This window comes from Lissotriton helveticus, chromosome 3_1 (assembly GCF_964261635.1).
Source record: "Lissotriton helveticus chromosome 3_1, aLisHel1.1, whole genome shotgun sequence".
NCBI classification, from domain to species: domain Eukaryota; kingdom Metazoa; phylum Chordata; class Amphibia; order Caudata; family Salamandridae; genus Lissotriton; species Lissotriton helveticus.
The window spans coordinates 1,750,338,713-1,750,363,849 of NC_136061.1; the positions used below are offsets into that span (position 1 = coordinate 1,750,338,713).

General features: G+C 48.4%; 1 protein-coding gene across 6 annotated transcripts in view; it reads right to left on the reverse strand.

Annotated features, from left to right (window-relative positions):
- The window catches only part of LOC144823747 (protein 4.1-like), a 960,864-nt gene that overhangs the window by 205,013 nt on the left and 730,714 nt on the right, over window positions 1–25,137 (reverse strand). For all 6 annotated transcript variants that reach the window (XM_078682548.1, XM_078682547.1, XM_078682545.1 and 3 more), the window contains one exon: window positions 19,600–19,802. In XM_078682548.1, the coding sequence (XP_078538674.1) occupies window positions 19,600–19,802 (203 nt within the window). The remainder of the gene's footprint in view (window positions 1–19,599; window positions 19,803–25,137) is intronic.

Here is a 25,137-nt window from a genome sequence, read left to right on the forward strand (position 1 = left end):
AGCGGTGGCTAATCTGTGGGTGTTGTAGTGGTTTGGAAAAGTGTACTTAGCACTGCCTGACCAACATTAGCTTGCTGGTGTGCTACAACATCCACACAGTAGTGTGGTGTAGACCATGTAGCTGCTTTACATATTTCAGCTACTGGGATATTCCCTTGGAAGACCATTGAAGTTCCTTTCTTTCGAGCAGAGTGTACTCTAGGAGTTGTAGGTAGAGTACTTTTAGCCTTAGCATAAAATGTTTGAATGAATTTAACAATCCATCTGGCAATGCCTGACTTGGATATGGCCTTTCCTTTATGAAGTGGTGAGAAAGCAACAAAAAGGTTCTTTTTTGTTTTTAAAAACATTTTTGTTCTATCAATGTAGTACATAGGGCTCTTTTGACATCTTATGCATGGAGAGCCCTTTCTGCAACAGAGTATGGTTGTGGGGAAAAACAGGTAAATCAACTGATTGATTGAGGTGAGAGAGACTACTTTGGAAGGAATTTGGGGTTGGTGCAGAGTACAACCCTGTCTCCATGGAATTGGTAGAAGGGTTCTTCCAAGGTCAATGCATGATGTACACTAACACAACTGAGTGAGCAAAAAGCAATTAAAAATGTCACTTTCCAAGAGTGAAAATTACGGGTGTTGGTGTGAAGGGGCTCAAATGGAGGGCTTGTAAGTTGTGTGAGGACAATGTTAAGATTCCATTAGGGTGCAGGTGGGACCTGTGGCGGAATTACTCTTTTGAGACCTTCTATAAAGGCTTTAATTACTGATATTTTTAATAAAGAAACGTATTGCCAATTTTGAGGATAAGCAGCTTCTGCGGCCAGATGTAACCATATGGAGATGAATGATAGGCTAGAGATCTTCCATTTGAAGAAGAATCAGGGGTAGACTTGCAGCTGGATTTCCTACTCATGGTCTTGCTGCCAGATCCTGCTGAGGAGGTCGTCAAAATCGTTGTCCATCCCGGGAAGGTACTCGTTTACAGGTGGATATTGTGACGTAGAGCCAAGTGCCAAATGGTCTGAGCCAGGTGAGAGAGATGTGGAGAACATATCCCCCCTTGTTTCTGTAGGTAGCACATCGCTGTCATATTGTCCTCTCGGACTAGGACAATTTGATCAAATACGTGAGGAAGGAACGCTTTCAATTGTAGAGGGACAGCTAGACGCTCTAGAAGTTGATGTGGGAACCTAGGCATTTGATCTCCCAGAGGCCCTGCAATGTGAGATCCTGTATGTGTACAACCCAAACCATAAGTGATGCAGCCGGTTTAACAATGATGTGTGTAACAGGGTTGAGGAAAGTTCACCCCTGCAACAGGTTGCTGGTGTTACACTACTGCAGAAGAGTGCAGGGGCTGATCAACACTAGATCGTCCCAGAAACCCTCTGTCTGAGACCAATGTTAAGCCAAACATTCCTACAACGGATGCATGTGCAGCCTTGCATGAGGTACTATGGAAAGGCAGGAAGACATCATGCCTAAGAGGTGTATAACTGTCCTGACCGTAAGCTGGTGATTTGGTTGAAACAGGGGGATTAGCGCCTAAAAGGATTGGATCCTTGCAGAATGGGGATAAGCTGGGTCTATTTCTTTGTTTAACCTAGCTCCTAGGTAAACTTTAATCTGTAGGGGTTGGAGCTATGACTTGGTGGCATTGAAGGTGAATCTCAAGTGGTGAAGCAGATCTATTGTGTCCCGAGTGCAAGTTTGACACTGTTGATGGGTGGTGGGAATACGTGTCCTCTTCGAGACATGCTGTATTCAGGATATTGGCTTGAAGTTCCGCCTACTTTCCGCCCATCTTTTTAATTGGCTCCGGTCACTGTCCTTCGTAAATGGCGGCTTTTCATTGGTCAATAGGCTTAGTAGTCCCTGCTTAGTACCACCTTTTCTCTTCTTGTAACCTTCAATCACGACAACCCTTTTACATGTGTTGTTACGCAGACCCCCACACGCACCAGTCGCGCAGACCCCACACGCACCAGTTGCCTGACCTCCTGGACCAACGTCAGCGTCGAAGAAACAATCAAGACCATGAACTCCATCCACTCCAGAGCACTTTCCGACCCATGCCCTCACCACATCTTCAACACAGCCAGCACAGCCATCGCACCCCACCTCCGGAAGACAATCAACATTCCTTCGAGACAGCAACCTTCCCGAAGAGCTGGAAGCACGCCGAGATCAACGCCCTTCTGAAGAAACCCAAGGCGGACCCCAAGGACCTCAAAAACTTCCGGCTCACCTCCCTGCTCCCCTTCCCAGCGAAAGCCACAGAGAAGATTGTCAACAGACAGCTGACCCGCTACCTCGAGGAGAACAACATCCTGGACCCTTCCCAGTCCGGCTTCCGGAGCAACCACAGCACCGAGACCGCCCTCATCGTTGCCACCGACGACATCAGGACCCTGATGGACAAAGGAGAAACAGCCGCCCTCATCCTCCTGGACCTATCCGCAGCCTTTGACACGGTCTGCCACCGCACCCTAGCAACATGCCTCCACGACGCTGAAATCCAGGAGAAGGCCCTGGCCTGGACCACATCCTTCCTCTCCGGCAGAACCCAGAGCGTCCGCCTCTCTCCCTTCCGATCCCAGACCACCGAGATCATCTGTGGCGTCCCTCAGGGTTCCTCCTTAAGCCCAACGCTGTTCAACATCTACATGGCACCGCTTGCCCGCGTCGCACGACAACACAGCCTCAACATCATCTCCTACGCCGACGACACCCAGCTGATCATATCCCTCACCGAAGACCCCTACACCGCCAAAGCCAACCTCCACAAAGGAATGAGGGCTGTCGCCGAATGGATGAAGGACAGCAGGCTGAAGCTGAACTCAGACAAAACGGAGGTCCTCATCCTTGGCCCTACCCCATCAGCCTGGGACAACTCCTGGTGGCCCACTTCGCTAGGAACAGCCCCAGAACCCACCAACCACGCACGCAACCTGGGGGTCATCCTCGACCCCGCCCTCTCCATGACCAAGCAAGTCAACGCCATCTGCGCGTCCTGCTTCAAAACCCTCCGGATGCTCAGCAGAATATTCAAATGGATCCCCTCCAACACGAGAAACACCGTCACCCATGCCCTCGTCACCCGTAGACCGGACTACGGGAACGCCCTCTAGGCAGGAACAACAACCAAGCTCCTGAGACGGCTACAACGCATCCAGAACGCCTAGGCACGACTGATCCTCGACCATCCCCCGACGCAGCCACATCACCCCCTGAGAGGCCTGCACTGGCTCCCCGTCAGCAAGAGGATCACCTTCAAACTCCTCATCCACGCACACAAAGCCCTACACAACACCGGACCAGCATATCTCAACGACCGACTCAGCTTCTACACCCCGGCCCGCAACCTCCGCTCGACCGACTTCGCCCTCGCCACAGTCCCATGCATCCGGAAAACCACCGCTGGCGGCAGATCCTTCTACTACCTCGCCGCCAAGACCTGGAACACCCCCCCCACAAACCTACTGCAGACCCAGAACCTTCTAGTCTTCAGACGACTTCTCAAGACCTGGCTCTTCGACCAGTAGCAGCAGCCCCCCCACCCCCCCAGCACCTTGAGACCATCACGGGTATGTAGCGCGCTTTATAAATGACTGATTGATTGATTGATTGTTTTAATTACAGCCTCGGAGCGCTATTTTATTAAAGGGCTTGCTCCTGTCTACTGTTGCAGGCACACTCTCCCGCTAAGCGTATTTTATTTAACCAGGGCGGCACGCCTCTTCTGGATAAATGGTGGTCGCGCCTTTCGTTTGTTAGTTGTAGACAAAGGCATTCTGAGGGCGCCTGTTCTGTTCCGTGCACTTCCGCTCCGAGTTGTTTTATTTTGCTTCAGCGTGGTTTGTCACGCAGCATTTAAGATCTGCAAGTTGAATACCGCTTTTGCGTTCATATGTCTGTACTGCCGATTTAGTATAATAGTTTATTTCAAAGTATTTCCATTGAAGCTCTTGTTTTAGTTTGCCCCTACATGGTTTGTCTCGAGTCGCGCATCTTGATCTCAGAACAGTGCAGAGGGTCCCTTACTTTCCAAGGACTCGTAGCCAAGGTGAAAGGTTTCATTCAGGGCGTTAGCTTTCCCTCCCACTGTAACTTCCTGGAGTCTCCAACAAAGTGACACATACTTCAAAGATTTACTGTGTGGACCGGGGCAGCGCTTCAGTCTAGAAAACACTAAGCCTCGCCCCAAACTTGTAAATGTAGATGGCATTACCTCATTTATTAAAGGGAGTGCGAGTCATGAAGACAAGAAAAAGAAACACGATCATGGGGGTTGATAACTAATTACTGCTGTTTTCCATCGTATGATAAATAAATGGGACCCAAAAAGAAGTAATTTGGAGCTGGAATTGTTTTAGAGTGCGTTCTCCTTGAAAGAACCTTTATGAATCTCACCATTTCTGTGTTACACGCAGAAGCGCAGCAAGTGTGTTATGAAGAAAGGAAATGGCCCTTGACTGCTGTTTCAAATGTGAAAACAGCAAGTATTCTGGGTTCAGTAGCCCGGTAGGCCTCTGGGCCCCAATACCACTGCACCAATTAAAGCTACGCCCCTGGTTACACAAGTCAAAGAGAGATTCAATAGTTGTCCGGAATACAGTAGAAAGGAATCCTATTGTGACAATCGCCAACCCTTTGCACCTCTTTTTCAAGGTATTGCACCCCAAAAAGTAGGTGATGGCAGTGATTGAGAAAGGTGTGGGGATGTTTTGTTTCTGCTATTTGCCCAAAGAAACAGACTCACATTTCCCATAACGTCAAGCCCAATTGGCTTCACCAAAGGGACACATTTTTAGGTCTCGCACCTAGCGTTGCAGTGCGCAGCACTACCCGCGCAGCGCGAGACCTCTTGTAAGGGGGTTTTGAAAGCTGACCACACGCTTGTGCGTGTGATCAAGCTTTCGCCGGCAGGCATTGGCTTTCGCATGTCTTTTTTTTTTTAAAGGCACACGATTGGGCAAAGGCGGGCGCTTGTCCCGCCTTTGCAACGCCCATTCCCGTCCGTGTATAGCACACACAGCAGCGCACGTTCGCCTCGCTGCCGCGCTCCCTCCCCCGCTCCTCTGTGGTATGCGCGCACCACTGGTTTACAAAATGCAGGCTCCCTTAAAGCTAGTTGAACAGGAAGCGGCCATGCTGTCACAATCATCCCATTTTCAGGTCATGCTATTTCAGCGGAGTCGGAAGCAGTAGCGGCTGATTTAAAATTGTGCCACTTCTAAGATCGTGGAACCCCTGCATGAGCAAAGGTGTAGTTTCGGGGTGGTATGTATAATTACGGGGATGCGGTCATCTTAATTGATTATTACCTGCTTGTATCACTGCTAAAATTGCAGCAATGGTAGAATTACTCAGTTCATATCGCTTGTAGAGAGGCTGGCAATTGGAGGATTGATATGGTATTTGTCCCGTCCTGGGCGATCTCGTTGGATCTTAAGTTGAGGCCTCGCCATATTACGGGTATAGAAGCGACCATGCTGTACGCTGAAGAGAGCCTGTTTCTTGGTTGCATTGTTCCTGCAGAGTGGAGGCATCAGGGGTCGATTTTGCAGCCTGTGCCGTCTTCCCCAGCTGCTCCGGAGCACTTTTCTATGTAGTTGGAGTGTGCTTTCTGCATCTGGCTCATTTTGGAGACGATGATGCAGGACTGAGGAGACAGAGTTAGAGCTCAGGGGAACATTTTTCTCTGCGCCAGGCCACAAGTTTTTAAAAACAGTTTTTAATTGTGATTGAATGTGTAAGTTACTGTTTCAGTCTGTCGGTACAATCCAGTGTTACTGTGTTGGATAGTCTGGTTATAATGCAAATAATAAATTCAAGGTAAATAGCCCATTTCTTAAAGTAGTAGTCTAAGATGGGCAAAACTTTTACCTCCAAAATTTACAAGGAAGGTAGAAATCCGTTGACAGCAATTATAAGTTGTGTGACCCTAATTTTATCAAAAGGGGTCCTTTATCTCCAGTGTTCTTTTGCCACTGTACTAGGGATCATGAACCTGGTGACCAAGTATGCATTTTAGACCTTGTTGCATTTGCAATCCAGAATTAAAAGGCATAACCTGCCAGGTGCCTTGAGATCTCAGCGTGCCTATTCTTACTAGAATGCGTTTCCGCAGACAAAGAGAAGGAGGCAGAAGATTTTCTGCCCTTGACGGCTCTCTGTGGAATTCCCTTCCAATGGAATTTCGCCATGAGCCGAACTACCTAGGATTCAGAAAAATCCTGAAACCGTGGCTATGCACAGCTTTCCCACGAATGGTGGCTCTCTTCTAATTCACCTGCCTCCTGTCCCTCTCAGCGCCATGGAACTCCTGGGTGAACGAGCTCTAGATGAATTTTTCTAACCTAACATCAGCACATGTGCCATTTTAGGGTCGACATATGCAGTATTAAATCTCACTTGTCGTGCTTGGACCAAATCAAAGGTCAGCTCATAAGCACATCGGACAGTCTCTAAATAGGGCATTGACTGGTGGCGGAGAAACTTGTGGGGATCTCACAATGCCGTTAGTAGCCTTGCATCAATGTTTTGGTAATTTTTTTTATCAACCCTCTAGACACGGATTTTGTGGCAGCTACTTGTGTTGATGAAAAATGGCATATTGAGTTTGTTTAGTTCAGAAGAGTAATAGACCATCCTAAATAAAAAAAAAAGAGTAAGATGTTTGTAATTTTTACTTCTTGTTGCTTTCTTTACTTTTAAGTTAAGTTGCTCACGTGATGATCGGATTCTCTTGGCATTAAATAGACGTCTGGTCAAGCTCTGGCTGCGGGCAATTGGGTGTTCCTTGGTTTAAAACAGAGTAGTGTGCATGGAGTAGTATTGCCAAGTTCCCTTTTTTGGTGCAGAAGTATCCTTACTTAACTATTGACTTTCTTGCAAATTAAATCCGAGACGTTCAAGAACTAATCACTGTTTTCATTTGACATTTCACCACAGTGGCCCTTGCCTTAAAATATAATTATTACAATGAGGTTTCAGAAAAACTTTTTCATAATCACGTTAAAAACAAAGAAAACTGAAGGGAAATAAGAACAAGCATTTGTAATGCTATAGGTGTTGCTTTTTTGTGAGAGTGTCAGCTATTTGCATTGTAAATAACAATGCCGTTTATTTAGGTTTTAAAAATCAAAACATAAATAAAAAGGTATTGTCATTTACAATGCCAATAGCTCAAACTCGTGTAAATGCAAGACCTATTGCATTGCAAATGCTTGTTTAAAGGTGTGCTTGGGAAATCCCCAAAGTGCACATTTGAAACACTTCCTGTCCTATCCGTGTGTGAAGCTGTGATTGGAAAAAAAAATCAAAAGAGAACTCCTACACAGTAGTTCCACAAAATAGGAAACTTGGTGCATGCTCACAGCAGGTTTGAGTAGAAAAGTTGTGCAAATATTTTACAGAGCCACTGAATAATTGCTGAAAGGCCCACACCCCTTGAGGCATGACCCCATGCCCTATTATGACTGTTGGTGTGTCAATATCTGCATGAAATGTGCCATAGTAGTATCATGCTGGCCTTAATCGAAGAAGCAATGTTCTCCCACAGCAAGTGAAACTGTTTTCACATGATCCTTTGAAAGTCTTATAATAACGTATAACTGTAACATGGAATCTACACATCTCTTTATGCACATGAATTAGCACACATATAAGCAATGAAGTTGCCTAAATTTTTTTTTAAAAACAACACAAAGTTGCCGGGTTTTGAAAAGCAAGTGAAATGGCTGCATTCCATTTTCCATGTAACTAAATCACTGTTCCGCATTTCAAAGGTACAGCAGCCTCAGGAACTGCAGAGGAAAGGGCATCGTGAGATCAGACAAGGCACAGTGGTTGCAAGGGGGTGGGTGGGATATGGCTCGGATTCCTCCTTCAAGAGTCTGTTTCTGATGGTGGAAAAGAGGTGGTCACCTTGAAGCTCAGAGCCTTATTGTAAATAGGATCTTTTAGTACCATTTCACAAAGTATGCCAATTATATAGCAACTACTCAAGTTCAAATTCAAAACAAGCTTTATTCAATTTAAACACTTAAATCATTAAAGCAGAATACATAAAAAGATAAAATTGATATGTTGCATTTTCATTGAAAATATGAAACACGTTGATAAATTAAATTCATCACATCAAAATATTTTAAAAACCATACAAATACAGGAATTAAAACAAAATCTTGTAGTAATTAAAACTAGGGAGATGACATTGATTTCCTAGTTCTAATAACACCCTTCAAGTATTTTGCTAGGCAATCAATAAAAATGTCTTCATCCAAAAGTTGTAGTTTAAAAAAGGCAGGACGACATTGTCTCAACCCCATCCTCTTCAATATTGGCAAAATCCATCTTTTATGCAAGAAATCATAAAATTTGCAGAAAAATAAAGCATGTATAGTGGACTGAGAGGAAATGTCGTTACAAGGACACAGATCTAGAAGTCGGACCAGTCGTTCATATTAGGAAACGCAATCATTCTATAAAAACTGCCAAAGTGGAAGCGAGTTAGCAACATCCTATCGTAACTCCCCTTCACACTTGCAAGAGAGGATTGAATCCCATGTTGTATTAATAACAATTGATTCTCTCTAACAGACAATTTGATTATTTCTCGAGATAGTCTGTTATTCCCCAGGAAATCCATGCAGGTAGTCTTCAAGACTTTCCTTGGAACTATAGCAATGCTAGTCAGGTTAGAAAAGTATGCTGGGCATACCAAGTCAGCCACAAAAATGTTAACATAATTAAGCCATGGTATACGTGACTCCCCTTGCAGTTTAAGACAGTCGTTTATCACGTCACGATTGAGGCAAGTGGAGGGAATAGAACAAACCTTGTGCCATAATAAGACCGGCTGTATTTTGATTATATTTGATAAATATGGCATTCCAAGTTCTGCATGGCAGATGCACGTAGCCGTACTGTTAGGGACCGCTAGAACATACCTTAAAAATACGTTCTCCACTCACTATAAAGGTTGCACATCTGCAATGCTCCAAATCCCGCCTCCATATATGGCTGTTGAAATACATTTAGCGTTATAAATTTTTATCACTTCAACAATAGGTTGTTTTCCCAGCTTCCTAGCAAAATTCACCAAAGCAGACGAAGATTTTGCGAATAATAGTTACCTCGCTGTTATAGCGTTTACCCACGAACCCCTTTTTTCGAAAACAATTCCCAGGTATGAAAAATAATTGGCAAATTCCAGCTTTTAGTTATTAATGAAAACATCGACACTTTACGCTGTTCTTGCCGCATTTCATTACATAGGTTTTAGTAATATTAACCTGGAGGTCCAGATTTGACATAAAAGTAGCAAAGCTAGTGACAACTCTTTGCAGCCCTATTTGTGTGCGGGATAGTAGGACGGCATCGTCCACATATAATAACGCTGCGATTGGACGGTTACCGATTCGAGGGGTATCCTGACATTCCGTGGTTAATACTGTACCCAAGCCGTTTATGTACAGAGTAAAAAGAAAGGGGGCTAGCACACACCCTTGCCTTACCCCCTTTCTAACAGGGAATTTGTAACTACACTCCCCTGCACTGCCATATCGAACACTGGCCTGCGCATCTTGGTTGCCTTAAAAAGTTGCCTTAAAAAGTTAAGTTGGGAGTCCACACCCATACAACCTAGGATGCACCAAAGCTTGGGGTGGCTAACGCAGTCGAATGCCGAACTGAAGTCGACAAACGGCAAGAATAGATTTCCGCGTTTGGCTTGTATGAATTTGCCCCAGATTAAATTTAAACTTAGGCCTTGTTCAATCATACCTAAACTTTGTTGCAAACCGTATTGCATTCCGTAATTATACCCATCTCATCAGCCCATGTCTGAAATCTATTTAAAATAATTCGGCCGGCCACTGTCACATACGCATCCAGAAGTGAAATTGATCTGTAACATACCTGGTCATTGTGATCTCAGTTTTTTTAAAATGGGTACGAGAATGGACTCAGACCATGTGGTGATAAATCCCTGCTTACAGCAGGCTTTTAAAACGGACGTTAAGAGTGTGCTCCATAGAAAAGGATTAGATTTTATATAAATCCATAGGAACACTATCAGGCCCGTGAGATTTCCTTCCCTTGCTTGCGTTAATTGCATCTATAATTTCCTCCACAGTGAAACCAATGTCTATGGGGAGGAAATTTAGAGGCTGATTTCCAAAATCATGTTGACAGATATCACTATCACTAAAGGAATATAGCTTGGAAAAATGTGTCACCCATTGGTCTTCACTAATACTTGGTCTCCTTGCGGTCTTTGAGAGGTTCTATACGCCTTTCTGGCCAACTTTATTTCAGCCTGGTCTTTAACAGGTTTTTGTAAAACTTTTTTCAAAGCTACATGGGCGTTCGAGCAGTATCAAACCAGACCGTCTTAGCAATGTGTTTTTTTTTACATTCAACCAATACGTTTTTCTTAATCACCGATGATATGCTTAGACAAGAATTAAGAATATCCGAGTCAGCAGCGGTCTCGTCTAGACAAACTGCGAATTCAGATTCCCAATGCGTTAAAAGTGTCTTGATAAACGATAAAGAATCTATTCCAGACCATTTCATAGTGTATCCATTACATTTATCAAATCGCAATGTCCTGTACAAGATGTTTAGTATTAACTTTTCTAACTGACACGTTAATTGGTAATTCTAGAATAATGCTAATAGGAAAGTGGTCACTAAAAGCAACGTTGTGAGTTATAAAATTGCTTAGTCTACTTGAATATCTATTAAACACTAGGACATAATCGATAGTGGTACACAACCCCCGTCCATGAAAAGTAAGGCTAAACGGTACTGGAGGTGAGCATAATTCATTGGTAAAACCCATATCTGCAGAATACTTGATGGTACTGAATTGATCCCCAAATGAAGTGTGAGTGACATCCATCCCATCCTCTGTTATTAGACCACAATTACCGCTTTCCGAATGAGGGCATAATGCTGTGTTAAAGTCCTCTCCCCAGATTGTTCAGATATCCTTGTAAATCTCCATTTGCACGTTATGTAATTCCTTCTGTAGCGTTCTTAAAACCACATCTGCCTGTTGTTTTGAGCAGTTATTATAGAAATTCAGAAGTACAGTACAATGTTTGTTGTCAGTGTGCAATTTTAATAACTGGTAGTGGGAATTTGAGCTGTACAATCTAGTTTTTAACAATCAATCTGTACGAAACAGACATTAACCTCCCTTTTTCCTCCCGTGACTATATGGTATGATTTATAGCCTTTGATATGCAACGCGCTATCCACCGAGGTTTCCAGAAAGCATAGTAGGTCATACGCTTCCACAAAGTCGATCCAAGAAGGATTGGAGAGTTTAGCATGCAGACCTGCCACATTCCAAAATAGGATTGTGCATAAACCTCTACTGCCCTCTCACTGGTTACTATCCCCTTTCTGATTTTATCCGTGGTTGCACCAGTGTAATAATCATCCAATAACCTAGGATTGTGGGCTGGGACAAAGATATTTTTATCATTCCTTCACTTCTCTTGAATATTCAGTATAGTGCTATCACTACCCAGATCTATACGGTATTGTCGTCAGCTGTGGCCTAGTATGACGAGGGGAACAGGGGCTATTTGCATTGTTTGTAACACTTGTAATTTTGATAGGAAGTTCCACAAAGTCACACTGGGTTGGTTTCAGAGCAATGGTTGTCTTTGCTTCAGCTACATTTAGGTCTACTCGACTACCCAAAATAGCCAATCAGTCAATATTTTCTAGTGAGGGGAGTATACCAAATCTGTTTGTGGGTATGCCAGGTGGGTACAACGGAAATAAAGGAGAACCCCTCACTTTTGGGTATGACAGCGTACGATTCAGAGGTGGATAAAAGTAGCTAAGTTGTAAAACATTAATGTCCCTGGTCATAACACAGTCATTACCCAGTCTCGAGAGAAGCTCATGTCAATTGTGGTGTCCTAAAGGTCAAAACGATGCAGTCACCTGGGAGTATTTTAGCCCTTCTGCCCACCCACCCAACTCTTCTGGCCATTTAAATTCTTGAAATAGAATCTCTGTTAGCCCGGTTTTGTTACCGAGCCAAAAAAGAGCCTAATTTCTTAGCTCTGCCCACGTTTCGTATGACTGTGATAAAATTTGAGGAACGTTCGTCAAGACAATAGTGTATGGAGTGGCTCCCGGAGGCAGATCCAGCCTAGTGCCCGCCTCATCTTGCTTAATTAGACGGGGGCGACCTATGGTCGGATTTATTCTGGGATCTGGTTGGGAGATTACCCCTACAGAGTTATGGCTATGGCCAGTCCTTTTACTTGTAGATGCTATCAATTGACTATGACCTAACATTGTTTGTCCATTGTTATGGCGCTTTAAGGAACCTTGATTGGCGTATGGCTCAGTATTAGGAGCTCTACTAGTTAAATGGACAACCTGAGGGGTGTGGGGGGGCAAAGAATCCTTACTTGAACCTGCAACTAGAATCAGTGAATTTGTTGTAGCATTATCAAGATAATCAGTTGTGCCTTTCCTCAAAATGTTTTCAATGGCTGTTACCCTTGTCAATAAATTCTCTGGAGCATCTACAAATAATTTTTGAAGACCATCTATTTTAAGAGAAAATTTGTCATAATCCTCATTATGATTATTTTTACATTGAAATAGATACAGGATTTTGGGCAGGATGGACATCTTGACAGCGTTGATTCTGCCCAGCCAGGATGGCACAAGCGGTCTCCACCGCCTCAGGTCCTCAAGGATCGATCGCCGATAATCTTTCCAGTTGGCTTGCGTCCAGCCGTCCAACGAGGGGGTCAACGTCAGGCCCAGATACCGGATGTGCTGGGTCGACCATTTATAAGGGGCTAGTTGCTCCAAGGAGGAGATGTCCGATTGCGGAATAGTGAGGCTGAGTACCCAGGACTTGCTGTGGTTAATTTTCAGGCCAGAAGCCCTCTCAAAAAGGCACAGTGCAGTATGTACTGCCGGCAGGGATTCTCGGGGCGGCGTGAGTGCAAGGATAAGGTAGTTTGCAAAGAGCGCTACCTTATTGTCTTGGCCGCCTAGAGGAATACCGTGGATATTGGGGTCCCTCCGTATCCTATCCGCCAGAGGCTCAACTGCGAGGGCGAATAATAGGGGCGAGAGCGGACAGCCTTGCCTGGTGCCCCTTCCAATGTTGATCAGCTCCGAGAGCTGCCCGTTGACCCTTATCCTGGCCCGTGGCGCAATATATGGGGCCATGATCCTGGCAATCATCTTCAGGCCGAACTCCACCCTGCACAGTACCGCCCTGAGGAAGGACCAGTCCACCCGGTCAAACGCCTTCTCCGCGTCTAGCGAGAGAAGACAGGCTGGGATCCTCCAGTGGTGGGCCTTCCCCACCAGGTGGGCAACCCTGCGGACGTTGTCCGCTCCCTGACGCCCGTGGATGAAGCCCACCTGATCAGGATCGATCAAGCTCGGCATGTGAGGACCCATTTGCTTCGCTAATAATTTGGTGTAAATCTTAAAGTCCGAGTTCAGAAGTGCAATCGGTCGGTACGACGTGCACAGTGAGGGGTCTTTCCCAGGTTTTGGGATCAAGGCAAATTCTGCCAGCCCCATATCAAGGGACGGACCCATCTCCTCGGTAAAGGAGTTAAACAGGCGTAAAAGGCAGGGGCCTAGCTGTGCTTGATACATGCGATAGAAGGATATTGGAAGCCCGTCAGGCCCTGGCGGTTTCCCCAAGGGGAGCTCGCGGATCGCCGCAGCTATCTCCTCTGGCATGATCTGCTCCTGCGGATGCATTGTCGCACCCCCGTAGCACCCCAGTACTTCCTACACCAGCTCCGAAGGTGGCTTCTCTTCCATGTACAACGGCCTATAATAGTCCCGAAAAGCTCGACACTTATCCCTTGCCGCCACCACCCTGGTCCCATCGGACAGTTGAACATTCGCTATATGCTCTTTCGCGGCTCGGGCCCTCAGCCTCCGCGCCAGCAGCTTCCCCACTTTGTCCCCCCCCTCAAAATACCTCTGTTTCAGTGCCAGGAGGGATTTCTCCGCCCTATTTGTGCGCATCAGCCTGAGCTGTCCTCTAAGATTAGCTAGGTGCCGTCTCGTGTGCCGAGTAGAGTGGCCCTGATCCTGCGTTTCCGCCGCCCTCAAATCTCCCACAAGTTTATCTTCCAGTGCACGTGCTTCGCGCGCCCTTGCAATCGAGAGGGAAGTGATATGGCCCCGTATGGTAGCCTTGAAGGCGTCCCAGACCACCGGGAAGGGTGTTTCAGGGAGGTCATTATTCTCAAAGTAGGAGACAATGGCTCCCCTAATGTCTTCCAATTCCGCCGCGTCCCGCCGAATACTCGGCGGGAGGCACCACCTCCGTTCCCGGGCAGGGTACGCTGCCGGGTCCTGCAGCAATAACTCAACGTGGGCGTGATCAGAGAGGGAGATGTCAGACATATCGACCTCCACCGTGTCGCAGAGGAGATCCCTAGTAACAAATAAGTAGTCTATGCGAGAGTAGGATCTATGGACATGCGAGTAGTATGAGTACCCTCGCTTATCCGGGGCAAAGTACCGCCAGGCGTCGAACAGCCCAAAGTCCGTCAACTGCTTGCGCAGAGTCGCCGACATTGCCCCTGTGCCACTAGAGGAGTTCTCACTCCGGTCTATCTTAGAATTCCATACTAAATTGAAGTCTCGCCCACAATGAGTGAGGAGCCGGTCTGCGGTATCTGTCCCCCTAGGAGGTCTCGAAGGTAACGGTCCTGCGCCTGATTAGGGGCATATACATTGCACAGCGTGATGTGGCGGCGCCCAACTTCTACCTCCACGCGAAGAAATCATCCATCGCCACCCCGGTAGGGTCTGCCGCCCCCCTGCCTGATGCCAGCCCTGCACAAGATTGCCACTCCCGCTGTCTTGGTGTCAGCTGCAGCCCAAAACTGAAGCGGATATTTGGGGTGAGCCATGCGCACAGTATCAGCCTGCATGAGGTGCATTTCTTGGAGAAATATGATGTCAGGGTGTCGCCGTAGGAGATATTGCCAAACCTGCTTACGCTTATTAGGTGAGTTAAGGCCCTTCACGTTAAGCGTCAGGACCTTCAAAGGACTAGGAGCATTTACTGCCATATCTGATTCTGATCGCCACCCGGCCACAATCGCACAGCACACATCCCGCGTATCTCACGCGCACTACAGCCACGCAACCGCATCACCCCACCCCAGCCCATCAACCGACGTCTCCACCCAGCACCCTCCAGGAAAGAGAGAGAAGAGAGAGCGTAGAATAGTAGGAAACAGGAAAAGTAGAGAAAAGGAGAAAAAGCAAAGAGCAGCCAGAGAGGCCACTTAGCAATAAACAACAACTGCGACCAACAGGGCCTCACTGTACTGTCCCCGGTACAGAGCATCCTACACCCACAGGTTTGGACGCTCTCTGGGATGTAACTCCCTGAGGGACAGTCAAAGAGGGGGGGTTGTGACAGTCTTAGAAATTCTGTATTCAAGGAGCTCCCACGTGCACCCCGCCCTGCACATCAGGAGCCAGGGTGTAATGTGAGACAGCACGAAGCCCAGGCGTAGAGCCCCCTAGTACTAGGAAAAGTGGAGCGCTAGCATGTCGCAAGTCAAGGTGTTGGGGAGCGCTCACCATGGTCCTCTTTGTCCCCCTCAAGGGATCGAATATGAGCAATGATATCCTGCTTGGCCTGTGAGGGCGATTGCTCAACGTCGGACGGTGCTGTCGGCGCACAGTGGTCCACGAGGGCGCTGCGGCCTTCTTCTCCCGCTTATGAGACGTGTCGGGCTCGCTGGCGGAGTCGTCTGCAGTCGGATGAGTTGCGCCGCTTCTGTGTAGGTCAGTATGACTCTCCGCTTGGATTCCCACTGGAATATCAGAGCGAACGGGTGACCCCATTGATAGTCACCGGCCGGAACGCTCGTCTCCTCTTCAGGGTGTTGGGCGCCAGGTCCTGGAAAATATGGATTTTGTGGCCTCGGTATCGGAGGTCCGGCTTATCCCGCGCGGCTTTCCAGATTGCCTCTTTCTCGGTGAAGAAATGGACCCGCGTTAGTATGTCTGGTAGGAGTCCTGATCTGCCCGCCGGAGCGGACACTCGGTGCGCCCGATCCAGTGCCGGTGGAGAAGCCTTTTCGTCCCCCCAGATCTCATGGAGGAGCTGCATCACGTATCCCATGGCGTCTTCCCCCTCTTCCCCGAGAGGAATTCCCCGGATACGGAGGTTGTTGCGGCGACTCCTGTTCTCCAAGTCCTCCTGCTTCACTTGGAGCTTGATGTTCTGCTCCTCGAGGGTCGCTAGGCGCTGCCATAGGTGTTCCTGGTCCTCCGTGCGCGCATCCATCGTCCGCTCCAACCCGTCTACACGGTCTCCAAGCTCCGTGACCTCCTTCCGCAGCTCCTTCACACACGTGTGCACTTCAGTCCGCAGCGATCCAATCTCCATTTTCAATTCGGACATGAAGGTGGACATGAATGCCTGAGTGACCGGCGGGGACTCCTCAGTAGCTCGCGATGACCCTTCCCCGCCAGCTGTCGCCCCAGTCTTTCCCCACATCGCTACGACAGTGTTGTCCTTGGGGGCTGCTGACGAGTCAGCTTTGCCCCCTTTGTTGGAGCGCGTCATTGCTAATGACAACCGCCTGAAACCAAGGGTCACAGGCACTCCTCGCTGCGTCGTAGATGCCAAATTGGGGTATAGAGGGCCGTGCAGAGGTCGAAGCTAGGGTCGGGTTCAGCTCCCGCACCTCCCACCACACACCAGTCCAACAATTCCTCCCCTCCACCTGCAGTGCCCAGCCTACAACACAGGGACACTAGCGTCACTGCCAGAGCCCGGAGGGTGTGAGGCCAGAGGGGGAGTCCGGCCAGCGACCACCCCAGAAGGAAAGAGCACCAGCCGTACCCCTCACAAGTGCGACCAGGTCGAGGTCGGCACCCTCCCGTGTCTATTTACAAGGAACTCACAGCTATGCCCTAAGGGACCTCTCCAGAAACCACCTCTAGCACCCTACTGCCCAGCCGCCCGCCAAGAGGGTCAGGGTGTCACAAAAATGAGGTTAGGCACAGTCTACAATCAAATGTCCACTCGACCCTGAGGCCCTTGTTCCAGCCACCAGATTGCCCCAGGTAGTCCCACAGAGTCAATGGGAAAGGGCTATTTGCACTGTCCACCACCCCTCGGCTCCCAGGGGCCACTCTTCTCACCTGGAATGGCCATCACAGTACCTGCTCACACCCAGGGCCGGTGGCGCCTCGGAGGTCCAGTCTCTGCAGCAGCAGGTGTCCGCCGGCTCAGGCCTCTCCACCGCTGAGTGGGGCCCCCAGGGAGCCGCACTCACCACAGGCCGCTCAAGAGCCTGTAGGTCGATGGTCGTCCGCCACGGGGGGAGTCGTCCAGCTCGGGCCACCACTCGCAGGGACCCAGCTCCTCAAACCCCGAGCGGCTTCCTCGCCGGTTCCACTGCAGGCCGCGCTCCACTCCGCACTACAGATCCTCTCACTAGTCGGAGGAAGGGCGCCGTCCGCTTTACAGGAGCCCTCTGGCGCCCAGGCCCGCACCTCCGAGACTCAAGATGGCGGGTCACAGCTTTCACTCCTCACCAGGGTAACGCATTTCCATCCATCCGGCTGACCGCGCAGCTTCACAAGCGCAAGGACGGGGGGCGGGCAGGCCGCGCTTTCGCTTTCCCTCCGCTTACCGGTCTGCGCCTCACACCCCGGCGGCCGACTCCTCTCAAGCTCGTGTCCCTGGCAATGGGGCAGCGGGGTCATTTACCACCCCTGCAACCGGCGACTCTCCGTGCCGCCTGACAACCCCCAGTGAGCAGCAGGGGTTCAGGCGCGCATATATCCCAGGGTCCCTCAAACGGCCAAGCCGCCGTCACCAGGCCATATCTCCAGGTCCCGGGCGGTCAAAATGGCGGACCACAGTGCCTCCGTCTCCCTCGTATACCAGCCGCTCCACGTGGGGGAGTCGCTCCTCAGGTGCTGCTCCCAAGACGGCCCCACCAGCACCGCTCCGATGCCACTTCTGTCCGCTACAAGAGGGGGGAAAGGCAGCTGCTCCGCTCCACACTGCCCGGAGGACACCGCCGGCCAGGCTGCCTGTGGGTTCAGCCGTCTACCGCCGCCAGACGGTAGACGGGGCAGAAATCAGCAGGTCCTCGCGGGGGCTCCGGCAGGGGCCCCCCTCAGCACCAGAGCCCCATCTTCACTGGGACCCCAGGCACAGCACCCGCCAAAAGATGCGGCCTCATCGGACCTCACCGGCAGCCAGAGGGCAGCACAAGCCGCAGGCGGGAGAAAATGGCAGGCTCCGCTCGGGACCTCCAGGCAGCCCCAGCCAGGTAGTCACCGCCGTGCAGGAGGGGCCAGGACTCCTCTCACCCCGCAGTCGAGTCATCGCTATGGGCAGTCTCTCGCCTGAAGAGCACTTCGGTGCCTGGAGGGCCACCCACTCGCCGCCTGCGCCGCAATCAAAGCCCCAGAGCACAGGGCTCAAGATGGCGGCCACCCCGACTGGACGGCCGTGCTGTCGCCGCCAGACGTCCCCCGGAGCCTCCCGGGGTCTCACGCACCTCGTCCCCTGCAGCGCCGAAGTCAGCAGGTCCCCAACACTTCGCCGGGTGGCAGGTAAGTGCCCTGGCTCCGCCTAAATCGCCTATAACAGCGGCGTGCAGCGGGAGCTCATCCGGAGCACGTCTCACCGCATTGTCGCCTTGGCCACGCCCCCGTTGCTTTATCTTTTGCAAAGCTTCTACTAGGCAAACCTGACAAAGCATTAACAGGTCACTGTCCACTGTGAAAATGCAAGCTTTGCTTACACCTCTGAAACTATTCCTGCTTTGCATGCAAAAGAAGGTACTTGATGTAGAATATTTAAAATAATCTTTAATAAACAAAGTGGAATATCTATGTAGGTCCTGTGCGATACAACAATGAATATAGAGAGATCCAGAGGTGAAACAGTAAATGTAAAGAGGCTGGCTTAAAAAATGTACGTAGGGGTCTTTGCTGTGACATGGACATTAATGCATGAAAAGCTACATCAACATTTGATACAAACTTAGGCGAAAGCACATTTATGATGACTGTGGTATAATTAGTCCTTGCTTGCTTGCCATCCTTCACAACTAACTGAAAATTATTCTCGACAACAGCCATAACACAAAAAGCTTCTTACAAAGAAGATTAAATGAAGTTTGGCAACGGCCTCCCACTAAGGGAAGTTATGAAAATGTGTCCCCTCTTCAGCTTCTACAAACGAAGGTGTTTCTAATTGATACCTTACTAGATAGAAGTTCCAGTGCAGGTTGCATGACCCTGCAGGACAGGAGTATGCAGATCAAATTAGGGACCACTCCAGAACAAGCACAGGGAGAACTGATGTTGGTTTGCAAGCAGAAATGAATAATGCAGTTGCCAGCTGGAAAAAAATATCATTATGTATTTTCTTTAAATCTAGTTGTCTCTGGGTGATGTATGTGCCAAGCAACAGTTGCAACTAAACAATGTAGAATCTGACAAAGATGAGCAAACGAGAAACCTCACACTAGGGTACAACATTGACATGTGTTAGTCCCACAGAAGAAGACTGTACCTTCACATCTGTTAACTCAGGATTGATTCGTTCAGATGCCTTCTCCTCCTGTTTCACTTCTACAGCTTCTTTAACCACTCTGGACACCAAAACTTCATTTGCATCAGTCGAAATGGAATGGATAGGATCTATTACATGTCTCTGTGCAATTGCAGGAGCAGAGATAGGCCTCAGATTTCGCGCAGGAGTTACTACCACTGCAGCTGAATGAGGAAAAACCATGCATGTGTTTAGGATAGAGAATCATCTCAGGAGCTCATTAGATTGTTACTTCACAAACCACGGCATCACTTCAAATCCTGTTAAAGCTGGGCCATGCCATTAAGCATAATCTATGGAAACTGAATTATTTTAACTTATCCAAGCCTTGAAAAGCAGTTAAAGTAAGCTTGCACATTGGAAATAAAACCACACACATTTAAGCTGCTTTTGAACACATTTGGAAAAATGCGGGTACATTTTAAGATACAATAAAGTGCAAGGTCTATCGAGTATCAGCTTCATCCCAAAACCGGAAAATTGGAATCAATCAAAAGCGCCTGAAGGTAAGCCGATAACTGTATGGTTGTTAGAGAGCCCTAATTAGAAACAAAGCTATCAATACAATTACATAGCATACACAATTAAATTTATCAGGGTTATTGCAAAATAAAGTCTTCTGTGACAAATGATGCGCTATTGTTCACACCTGGGCAACGTTTTCCTAAAGAATGGCAGCACAGAGATCGTTGATCAAAAAAGAAATTAAAGAAGACTTTATCACTGGTTAAAGAAGGATTAACATGGTCTTCTCGCATTTATTTTGAGCACCATTGTTCTGTGTTAAATCAAACACTATCTAAAGATGCTGTGACCAATCAGACTCAAGCTGACTTTGTCTTGTGACAAGGAAAGTAAACCAGTACTGAATGAAAAGAGTGCATTACCTCCATATAATACAAAATCTCCATTATGGTTATTTTCAATGAATTTATAAATGCTCAGTTTGTACGTTTTTCAATTAACTGAAAAACTCTCCAATTAAAAGAAATACATGTAAAAGCATAAATGTGATTAAATATTGAAAAACAACCTTAAATCATACAGATTAGCACTGCCCCTTACTCTTCTAAAAGATAAACAATGAAAGTAAATTGGTATACATCTTCATTTAGAGTAAAAATTGCTCTGCTACGCAAAGGTTATGAAGGTGCACAACCATTTGAGTGAGGGATGAAAAATCTAAAAATGTACAAATCTGTTTCCTTTCCTTCACTTTATCTGAGAAGTAAGGATTGTGTATAAATGTTTCGAAAATGCGCAGGATGAATAACAGAATTAAGTGGAGCTAACTTTTCCCTCTCGATCGTTTCATCTTAGTGAACAAACAGTAAGCATAAAAGTAAGGCCCTCTCTTCCTACGAGAGATGAAAGTCAAAAGGAGTGCTGAGCTATGTGAGAGCCAGCCATGAATCTTTGAATGAGAAGGATATGTCGGCCTACCATTCAGAATGAACCCAAATTAGATTCTTCTCCAAACTGCAATTATAGAATAAATAAGGCACAGCTCAGAAGACTTAGTATTTATATTTTCAGTATGCAATTTTGTCCTTAACCAGCGGTTTAGGAAACATCCAGTATGTGTAGTAGGATCAAAATTTATTACCGCACCACTAAGGTCTTATTTTAGAGATGTTTTATTATGTATAATGTAGACACTAGTCAATGAGTTATATCCACCCTAAGCGTGAGAAAATATGGTTTGCCAGAAAAGAGTAGATAAATGATTTGCAGTCAACAAATGCAGACCAATTCAAGATTAAGTATAAATATATTAGTCAAAGGAGAGCACATTTCACACACCTCTGTATAAAACAGTTTAAAGTTGCTGTGAGGCTGTGTAAAGGATATGCATAGGAAGAAGTAGAAACCAAATAGTAGCTTTCCAGGTCTTTTTTGAAAGCTCGGGGTGAATCAACTGGAGCATAGAGGCGAGAGGAGTCCTTAGGAATTAACAGAACAAGCACTGTTAAAGCCAAAAGGTCTGAGAATGGCTGATAGCATTTTGGCTTTGTTAATGCCCTTGTTTTGGTAAAACTTTATTGTTAGGAGAGCTGCCCATGCACCCCCTAATATATTAATAAAAAATAACTAAAGGCAAAAAAAAATTGTTTCTCAAAAAACACACATTACCATAGTAGGTTGTGGCACTAAAAGGAACTACTTTGTGTCTGGATATGCTCTTGGGAAAGAGCAGAATGTTGTCAATCACAGTGAAGCTAGTCAATGGCTTAAGTGTGCTCCGTCATTGTCTGATGCTTACAGGCTGCAGTGGTCAGAAGACAAACGTGATTGACACAACAAAAGACCAATGGATGAAGAGGCTGACTGAAACCCATGTAAGTATATTGTATGTATAGAAAATGCTTCTTACCCTGTAAGCATCTGTTCGTAGCATCTAGTGCTCTAGATTCACATGCTCTGCATACTCCTGCCATCTGTTGTGGAGGTCGGATGTTTGTTAATTGTGTTTCCTCAAAAAATCTCCTACCTGACTATACAACGCACATGGGCACTCACTTTATCTTAGATTGTGTTTTGCCAAGCAGGTGAGAATGTGTATGTAGTGTATTGTGCAGCATCAACTAAGTGGAAATAAAAGAGATCAGCAATCAACACAAACTTCCAGGGAGGTGGATGGAAGCATGTGAAAATAAAACACTACACACTACAGAGAGATTCTCAAAGGGTAAGTGATTTTTCCATTTGTAGCACATCTGGCTGTAGACAGGCGCTCTGCTTAGAATGTAAAGCAATATCATCCAATAACCAGTTTCTTATGTGTGGATGATGCAGATGTCTGGAACAAAGTCCTCAAAACTGTGTGGCCAATGAAAGCCTGCTGGCGATCGAGGATGTCCACACAGTAGTGCTTGGAAAAGATATGTGGTGTTGACCAGGCGGCGCCAAGGTCGCCGGCCAGAGAACAGAAGAGCAGTCGGGGGCAGCCAGCTGCTGACAACGCCACGAAACTAAAGGCCCGGACACGTCGGGCTCAGAACAAGGTGAGGGCTAGTAAACCGTCCCGAACGACCCCTAAAAGGGACCGCCCCAGACAGAACCGGTCCACTATGTAGTGAGAGCAGCTAGAAGATGAGAGGAGTAACAAGTAGACCAGGCCGTCAAACACAGGAAACTATGCCTGCAGAAGCCCCAGACAGAGGCCAAGACCAAACAGTAGGCAAGGGCAAAACACCCGGAAGGGCGATGAAACCGCCAGGGGGAAGCTACACCTTCCCCGCATAAGACATATCTATACGATAGCTACACATACCCCACATAGGGCAGGACACGTCCCAAGAAAGCATGGGAACCACTCTTAGGGAAAAAACAATCCCGCATCAGAGGACAAAATCATAGACCTGCAGCAGAAACCACAGACGGCTTAGTAGTCAGCCAGAAAACACATTTGTACCAAAAAGGGGCTGAACCAGCAGCCAACTGAAGAGCGGGCCAACCAAGGACCCCCGAGGTCACAGTATCCCTCAGAGAAAGTGTAACACCCGTCCAAAAAACAAGTATCAGGAGCAAGTGGGATAACTTCTCCCACCAAGCCCTGGTGGATCAGCAGACCAACCTACTGAGGAGGAGGAGGAGGAGGGAGCCCCGCAAGAAGATGCTGAATGGCGGAGTCTGCATGAGTATTAAACAACAGGACCCAGTCAAAAGGGAGGTCGACCAGGCGCTCTCCAATACTTTCAGGGAAAACAGCATCGCGTAGCCAAGCATGGCGAAGAGAGCCACAGAAGTGGCCATAGCACAGCCAACAGCATTGTCAACATCCAAAGGTGCACGAAGAATAAACGCGCCCAACTCTCTGCCGTTCAACACATGGCCCCGCAGATCAGCACGGGCCCTCTCGTGAGAGACATGAGAAAGAAGGGACTCCACAGAATACCACAGGCCAGAAGTAGCCCTGGTCAACACAGACAAGGTGTTAAGCGCCCTCAAGGCAGCACTGGAAGAAGCAAAAGCATTACGCCCCCATGAATCTAACCACTGGGCTTCCCGAGACGGAGGAAACCGCACTACAGGCAAACACGGAAAGGCATTGCGCAGTAGAGCGCCTTGAGTAGAAGGATGGAAAGAAAGACAGACCGGGTCGTGCGGAGCAGGACGATGACGGTGCAGTAGAGCCTGAGGCACCGGATCGCCAGTGGCAGGGCACCCCCAAGCCTCCATAAGAGAATTATGAAGTGACGCTTCAAAGGGAAGGAACAACTCCCGTCCACCAAAGCCCTGGGTGAGAATCTCTAAGAGGTTGTCTGTAAGAAACGGGGTGACAGGTTCACCCATCCTCAGAATACCAGCAGCCGTGGAAATTGCCCAAACAAAGGCAACACTAGCCTCAGTAGGGCGCCGCGGAGGTGAAAGTAATTCCTCTGTGGGTTACGGTTGCAGACTGAGCTGCCCATCCCCAAGTCCAGAGGAAAGCGGCCAGCCCCAGCATGTAGGAGGATCCACAGAGGAATGGGGAACATGAGGGGCCTAAGGGAAAGGCGGAGATGTCGTAGGAGAAGCCAGCCGCGAACCACAGAAAGAAGGGTTCGAGGATTTAGGCCGTGGGGACGGCGAAGAGCCTTCCCTGGAAGATGCAAGTGAAAAGGCACTACACAGCGCCTTGTCTCCGGGGAGGAACACACCAACAGGTGACGGACCTCAGGAGAAGAAGGGGCCTCAGGAGACGAATCCAGAACCAGACACCGGCGCTGCTCCGTGGAGTCAGCCATCGGCGCCAAAATGGGCCTCCGTGGCGCCGGGCCGACTCCTGCCAGCACGTGCTCTCCAGGGGAATGGGGCGAGGCTGATGCCAAACCGGAGATGGTGCGTCGCCAAAACGGCGCCGGCTTGACTTCAGACATGGCCGCCACCCGCGCCGAGGACCGAGAGTGATTCGGGAAGGTGCGGCCCGGCCTCCACCCGCGACTCCACCGGAGCCGGGGAGGAAGGCCCCCGGTGCCGAAACGGCGCCGGCTTGACCTCTGGTGAGGCAACCAGCCTGCTTAGAGGATCGAAGGGGACTCAGGGCCAAGCCCGGAGTCCTGGCGATCACCTGCGACACCATAGGGAGCCCCATAGGGATTTGTGGCGAGGCAGGGATGCTAGGCGCAGACGAGGGAAGCCCAGAAGGACTACACCCAGGCGACGCCATCCTCCTACGACCTGAAGCCGAAACCTTCGGGGCTGGAGCCGCTGGCGGAGCCGCGGAAGTCCCAGCTTAAGGCAAGGGATCCACAGACGCCACAGGAGGGGCCAAATTTGGGCCCTCGTCGCAGGGGCACCTGTCCCGGTGGGAGTCGGCAACCACCGCGGAAGGAGGACAAGGCCTCGGAGACACACTGAAAGACCTACCAGCCGGTGAGCCATACCCAAAGGGCCGCGGCGATTCCGTAGACGAAGCCGGCGGCTCTTTGCCTCCGAGGTAGGGGACGGACGCTGGGACGACACCGACCTGGATAAGCGCGCCCGCCGCGATTTGGGCTCAAGGTGTTGGCAGTC